The following is a 6897-nucleotide window of genomic DNA, read 5'->3' as shown; positions in this document are numbered from 1 at the left end:
AAGCCCAAAAGCAATCTTGACCGTTTCGATGAGACGAACAACTTTCATGTTGAAGGTTTTTGGATCAGAGATCATCTTGAGGGTCAGATCGGTCTCGCAACACAGGCTATTTCCTCGCGCTACCCGTCAGACATGTGTTTGGTGGGGCGCGCCACATCTCGCCTCGTGACAGGGCTGCACTCCGATTGCTCTAAATTTTGCATACGAACTCGGATTTGAATGATTTTTATATCAAAATCGATCGTTTCGACGAGACGAAGACAACCCCTGTAGATCATTTTTCCATCCGAGATCATCTGAATAACCTTTTGAGCCCATCTTCAACTTCTCGTTCGATTGACTATCACAGCCTCCAACCCGGCAAGTTTTCCATCCGAGTAAGCTTTCCACACCGGCAATGTTTCTACCCGGCAAGCTTTCACACCGGCAAGGTTTCACTACGGCAAGGTTTGTACTCCGGCAAGGGTTCCTCCCTGACAAGGTTTCTCCCCCGGCAAGATTTCACACCGGCAAGCACCGGCGATCTTTCTGTGCCGGCAAGCTTTCCACACCGGCAAGCCTTCACACCGGCAAGCTTTCACACCGGCAAGATTTTACCCCGGCAAGGTTTTCACCCTGGCATGCTGCTTTATGATCATGCCACTTTTAAGCATCAACACACGTATGTGAGAAAATCTCATCCTTTTCCCGTTTACATGTATGTGTTTTTCTTAGTTGGTGTATGTACGTAAGTTCTCTTTTTAAAGAGGCCCACCATTTACCAAATATATTTTCTTTAACATATCTGCGTTCAGATGTGTCACGTACAGTCGTTGGAGGCCTAGAGCATTATATATGTTACATAAATCTAACGGTCAAGATAATTATATTTGTTAAGATTTACCAGATCGAGGGCTAGTAATTTCTAATTAACGTGCAATTTTCTACCATATTTACCTTGCTCCTGGTTCACCTTATATTACTTTTAATATATAAATAGATGCAGCATAAATATGTAGACAAGACCTGTGTTTGTCTTTTATTCCCAAGTTTGAACTAGTATAGTTTGGGTTCTTACATGATAGTGCATGTCACTTTATTTTTTCACCGCTACAACGACCAAACCATGGACTGAGAAAACGGTGTTTCATATATCTAGTACTAGAGTTATTTTCTTCTTAGTTAGTACCAAAGATGCCAAATGGCGCGATGGTGCAATATGGAGGGATGTAGACATTGCACATTGCAGGTAGCGTCTGTAGCGCTAGGTTCCTTATTTCCTCGAACTGGGGCAGTTGTTGAGGCTGGACAGAGCCCTGGGCCTGTGGGTTTTGCTGAGATGGCCGGAAGGAGCCCTGGCCTAATGGATATTGTTGCTGAGGCTGTTGGAAGGAGACCTGGCTCGATGGTTGTTGTTGTTGTTTTTGTTGTTGACGCAGAATAATAGCATGAACAACATTGTGGATGGCCTGGCACTGCGACTGCTCAGGGATCTGCCATAGGTGCTGACAACACAATTCTTGCAACAGCTGGTAAGTACTTTGTTGCAAAACTTGTGATCTTCCATGCGCTATGTTGTGTTGCTGCAATACAACATCCATGCATGGAATCAGTTGTTGTTGCAAAATTTGTTGAAGTATTTGTTGTTCTTGTTGTTGTTGTTGTTGTTGCTGCTGCTGCTGCTGTGAAATTGGATGTTGTGGTTGCGAATATTGTGGTTGCGGTTGTGGATATGGTTGTTGTGGTCGAAATGGTTGTGGCTGCGAATATGGTAGTTGCGGCTGCGGAAATGGTTGCAGCTGCAGATATGGTTGTTGTGATGGAAATGGTTGCGGCTGTGGATATGGTTGTTGTGGTGGAAATGGTTGTTGCTGCCCTAGAAATTGTTGTTGTTGTACCAATGGAACTTGCTCTTGTGACTGTTGCTGAGATGGATTTTGTGGCTGCAATTGTGGCACTGGAACTCTAACTGCAGTTGTGGCGGTGGTCGCCACGATAGCAAGGAGGGCAAGGATGAGAAATGTCTTCATGGTGGATTTGTATTGACCACAGCTTGCTTGGCTTAAATGATGCGCTCTACTTATGAGAATGATGGATGAGGAAGGATGATCGTCATGCTACGGGGCTATTTATAGCTGCCATGGAATGATCTCTTTCACAATTGGCATTTGTTTGTGTGGAAAGTGCTTGGATGCTTCTCAAAATCATCATTTGGTATGTTCTGTTTGGTGGCACTACTTACAAGTGTATTATTGGACTGTTCATTAAAGTTCCTTGTTTTGCACTATCATTCCACCACCAAAAAGGTGTGATAACACGCATGACTCATCTTATTCACTTTACAGCTCAAACACTAATCTGGATTGCCTATTTTTCTAAAACTAAGTTTGTAATTTTCTGCAAATTGTTACGCATAAACTAGATAATCATGGCTGTCACGGTACTTAATTTGTAGTCTTGTGTGGTCTATTAAGATAGATATAAGACTAGTAATGTAACTTTCTTTAGTAGGCCATGACTCGTCAAATTCCTTTTACATGTCAAGTGTTGTAGTGTTCTAGAAGTTATTAGCAAGCATAAATTTTGTAATGTTCTACAAGTTGTTACGTGTAAACTAGATAAGCTTGACTTGCACACAAACAAGATTGTAATCACTAGTCATCTACCCGTGCAACTGCACGGCCTAGCTATTATAGGGGTACATATTTATTAATAAATATTTATATGTAAAATTCAAGCGCTTAAATTACAGATATCATACATCTGAACATATGCTAAGTTATTCAAACAATTATAGTATAATATAAGCACATATATTATAAACTTCATTATATGGAAGAGTGCCTCTACTTCCCATTTATATAAAAGAATATGAACATCTACATTACCAAACCTATATAGTATGGAAATACATTTCATGACGCATCTGGTAATAATTATTTCATATTGTGAATGTTGATTTTTTTTATTATAAAGTTAGTTAAAATTTACAAATCTTGACTTTGACCAAACTTTATATGCAGACTAAAAATAAATGGAGGGAGTATCTTGGGGTCCCTGCCACGTCGCGTTTCTCATACATTCAGTACGCGTGTCGCCCCGAACGAGTGGAGACTGCATCGTCACCTTATCCTTTCCCTGCAGGCTCAAGTCTGCTTCTTCCCAATCTTTCAATTCTAATCAAAGGAGAGTGAGGCGAGCTGGCCGGGCTGCTCTTCGTCGGCGACGTCGTCGTCTACTTGCGCGCACCAATGGCCAGCTCTTGCCGGGATTCACCCTGTGCCCATGTACAAGCGCCTTCCAGAAGCCATCCGAGCGGCGGCCCCGCAACGCTCGCGCGGAGGTCCCAACTTAGGAGGTGGACGAGGCTGTGCAGCTCGCAACTAAGCTGCTCTTCGGCGGGGTCGCCATCGTCTCCATGCGCTACATGGGAAGGAAGTTGGTCACCGAGTTCCCGGGGATTCGTCGCGCACCCAGGTACTCCGCCGCCTCCCCAGTAGCTGTCTGAGAGGCGGCCCGCAATGCGCGAAAGTGTGTCCCAATTTTCAGACCACCCCAGCACTGATGTGGTCTCCCTTACCCATGTTGCAGCGACTGTGCTGTCGCATCGGGGACTGATACCGACATGCAGACCGGTGATGAGACTGAGACCGGCGCCGAGACTAGCGGAGCTGGTCTAGAACCGAAAGCAAAGAGGCCACGGCACCCAAACCAGCTCATGAGTACTAGACTGGTGGTCACGGAGATGGACAACGGTATTTTTGAGACAATAGCGCCCGAGGAAGCGCGATCGTGCTACGGCAATCAAATAGGTTGCATCGTACGGACAACTGCCACGATCAACGATGGGAAACTACAGAAGATAGATAATATGAGGCCCTCCCTCCTAAAGAAGCTGCACCAGATATTCTTGTTCCCTGACTGCAATGAAAAGGATAATAATGATCCAGATAAGGACGTGGCAATGAAGAAGATAAACAAACACGCCATGCCCAAGTTTAGCGACGCGTTGGCCGCCTGGAAAACAAGGTTGAAACATCGGATCGTCGACAAAAAGGAACCCTTGCTACCTCTTGAGCACTGCGTTGGTTTTCCCCGAACAGGAAGGGATGATGCAGCAAAGTAGCGTAAGTATTTCCCTCAGGTTTTGAGAACCAAGGTATCAATCCAGTAGGAGGCTACGCGCGAGTCCCTCGTACCTGCACAAAACAAATAAATCCTCGCAACCAACACGAATAGGGGTTGTCAATCCCTACACGGCCACTTACCAGAGTGAGATTTGATAGATATGATAAAGATAATTTTATTGGTATTTTGGTGATAAAGATGCAAAGTAAAATAAAGGAAAAGTAAAAAGCAAAGGAAATAACTAAGTAGTAGAAGATTAATATGATAAAGATAGACCCGGGGCCATAGGTTTCACTAGTGGCTTCCCTCGAGAGCATAAGTATTCTACGGTGGGTGAACAAATTACTGTTCAGCAATTGACAGAATTGAGCATAGTTATGAGAATATCTAGGTATCATCATGTATATAGGCATCATGTCCGAGACAAGTAGACCGCTCTTGCCTGCATCTACTACTATTACTCCACTCATCGACCGCTATCCAGCATGCATCTAGAGTATTAAGTTAAAAACAAATTAACGCCTTAAGCAAGATAACATGATGTAGAGGGCTAGACTGATGCAATATGATGAAAACCCCATTTTGTTGTCCATGATGGCAACAATACAATACGTGCCTTGCTGCCCCTACTGTCACTGGGAAAGGACACCGCAAGATTGAACCCAAAGCTAAGCACTTCTCCCATTGCAAGAAAGATCAATCTAGTGGGCCAAACCAAACTGATAATTCGAGGAGACTTGCAAAGATAACCAATCATACATAAAATAATTCAGAGAAGATTGAAATATTATTCATAGAGAGACTTGATCATAAACCCACAATTCATCGGTCTCAATAAACACACCGCAAAAATAAGATTACATCGAATAATTCTCCACAAGAGAGGGGGAGAACATTGTATTTAGATCCAAAAAGAGAGAAGAAGCCATCTAGCTAATAACTATGGAACCGTAGGTTTGAGGTGAACTACTCACACTTCATCGGAGAGGTTATGGTGTTGATGTAGAAGCCCTCCGTGATTGATGCCCCCTCCGGCGGAGCTCCGGAACAGGCCCCAAGATGGGATCTCGTGGATACAGAAAGTTGTGGCGGTGGAATTAGGGTTTTGGCTCCGTATATGATCGTTTGGGGGTACGTAGGTATATATAGGAGGAAGGAGTACGTCGGTGGAGCAACAGGGGGCCCACGAGGGTGGAGGGCGCGCGCGCGCGTGGGGGGGGGGGGGGGGTAGGCACGCCCTCTACCTCGTGGCCTCCTCTTTTGTGTCCTGACGGAGGGTCCAAGTCTCTTGGGTCTTGTTCGTTGAGATAATCACGTTCCCGAAGGTTTCATTCCGTTTGGACTCCGTTTGATATTCCTTTTCTTCGAAACCCTAAAACAGGCAAAAAACAGCAAATCCTTCTTGCTACCTCTTGAGCACTGCGTTGGTTTTCCCCGAAGAGGAAGGGATGATGCAACAAAGTAGCGTAAGTATTTCCCTCACTTTTTGAGAACCAAGCTATTAATCCAATAGGAGGCTACGCGCGAGTCCTTTGTACTTGCACAAAACAAATCAATCCTCTCAACCAACATGAATAGGGGTTGTCAATCCCAACACGGCCACTTACGAGAGTGAGATCTGATAGATATAATAAAGATAATATGTTTCACTAGTGGCTACGTACATGATTCGCCTTGTGTCTTGATGTAGGGTCAAAGTCTCCTGGGTCTTGTTCGTTGAGAAAATCACGTTCCCGAAGGTTTCATTCCGTTTGGACTCCGTTTGATATTCCTTTTCTTTGAAACCCTAAGACAGGCAAAAAAACAGCAATTCTGGGCTCGGGCCTCCGGTTAATAGGTTAGTCCAAATTATAATATAAAAGTAGATAATAAAGCCCAATAATGTCCAAAACAGTAGATAATATAGCATGGAGCAATCAAAAATAATAGATACATTGGAGACGTATCAACCCTACTCCGAGATTGTAAAGGATAATCCGACAATCACGGGAGAGCACTTTGAAATATTCAAGGCGGCTTGCGAGGCTGAAACTGCCAAAACAAAGTCAAAGTACATGAAGGGGTTTCAACAAAGGAACATGGGGCACCGCCACCTCGGAAGCCGTGGTTACAGCAGGAAGAGGTCCATATGGGCCAAGGAGGACACGAAACGCGAAAGTCTGGCATCCTAGACCCCTTGGCGGACTTCACCGTCCTGTAGGAGCATGACGTCCTCAGGGCACGGCACCATTGGCACTCGGTCAAGAAGGTTTTCAAGACGGACCCGATCACGACGGAGTTCATGAGACTGCTGGTAATTTTAGTTTCTGATCAATTCGACTGCACGTTTAGTCATATTTGTAAATGATCCTTGTTCCTTTTGTAGAGAGAGCAGCACAAGATTGCGACCGAAAGAGACTCGCCGTCTGAGGCGTTGGCGAGGCCCAAGTGGGACACTCCATTCAACCGGGCATTGAACATATTGAAAGGACTCCCAGTGGAGACTCGGTCGTCGTATGGACGCGTTCACGGTGTCGGAGACGGGGCCACGTGGAAGAAGTGCTACCGTGAGACCACGGAGGAGAGAAAGGAAAGATGGAGGTTAACTGAAGAAAACATCGACAAGAAGGTTGAGATTGCAGTAGAGAAGAAATCATCTGAGACTGTCACGATAACGGTAGCTGCCGCAAAACAGGTGGTTGCAGATATGTCTATTGTCTTGGTTCCAGCCGTTTTCAATTGGAGCATGCAAAATCCAGAAAAAATGCAGCGGACTTTCCCATTGTTGACTTCTTCGGGAGTAGCACGACT

At 44.9% G+C, this 6897-nt stretch overlaps 1 protein-coding gene across 1 annotated transcript; it reads right to left on the bottom strand.

The window, feature by feature from the left end:
• Nucleotides 1-993: 993 nt before the first annotated feature.
• LOC123131792 (alpha/beta-gliadin-like) lies at nt 994-2133 on the bottom strand. Its single transcript, XM_044551471.1, has one exon. It carries the CDS (start codon nt 2007-2009, stop codon nt 1158-1160), a length of 852 nt encoding a protein of 283 aa, XP_044407406.1. The 5' UTR covers nt 2010-2133; the 3' UTR covers nt 994-1157.
• Nucleotides 2134-6897: the final 4764 nt, after the last annotated feature.

This window comes from Triticum aestivum, chromosome 6A (assembly GCF_018294505.1).
Source record: "Triticum aestivum cultivar Chinese Spring chromosome 6A, IWGSC CS RefSeq v2.1, whole genome shotgun sequence".
Classification (NCBI taxonomy): Eukaryota; Viridiplantae; Streptophyta; class Magnoliopsida; order Poales; family Poaceae; genus Triticum; species Triticum aestivum.
Note: the sequence above shows the minus strand (reverse complement) of the source record. Positions and strands in the feature narration are given on the sequence as shown.

Excerpts from the sequence above, each read along its gene's own strand:
- LOC123131792 (XM_044551471.1), bottom strand. The coding sequence starts at position 2,009 with ATGAAGACATTTCTCATCCTTGCCCTCCTTGCTATCGTGGCGACCACC.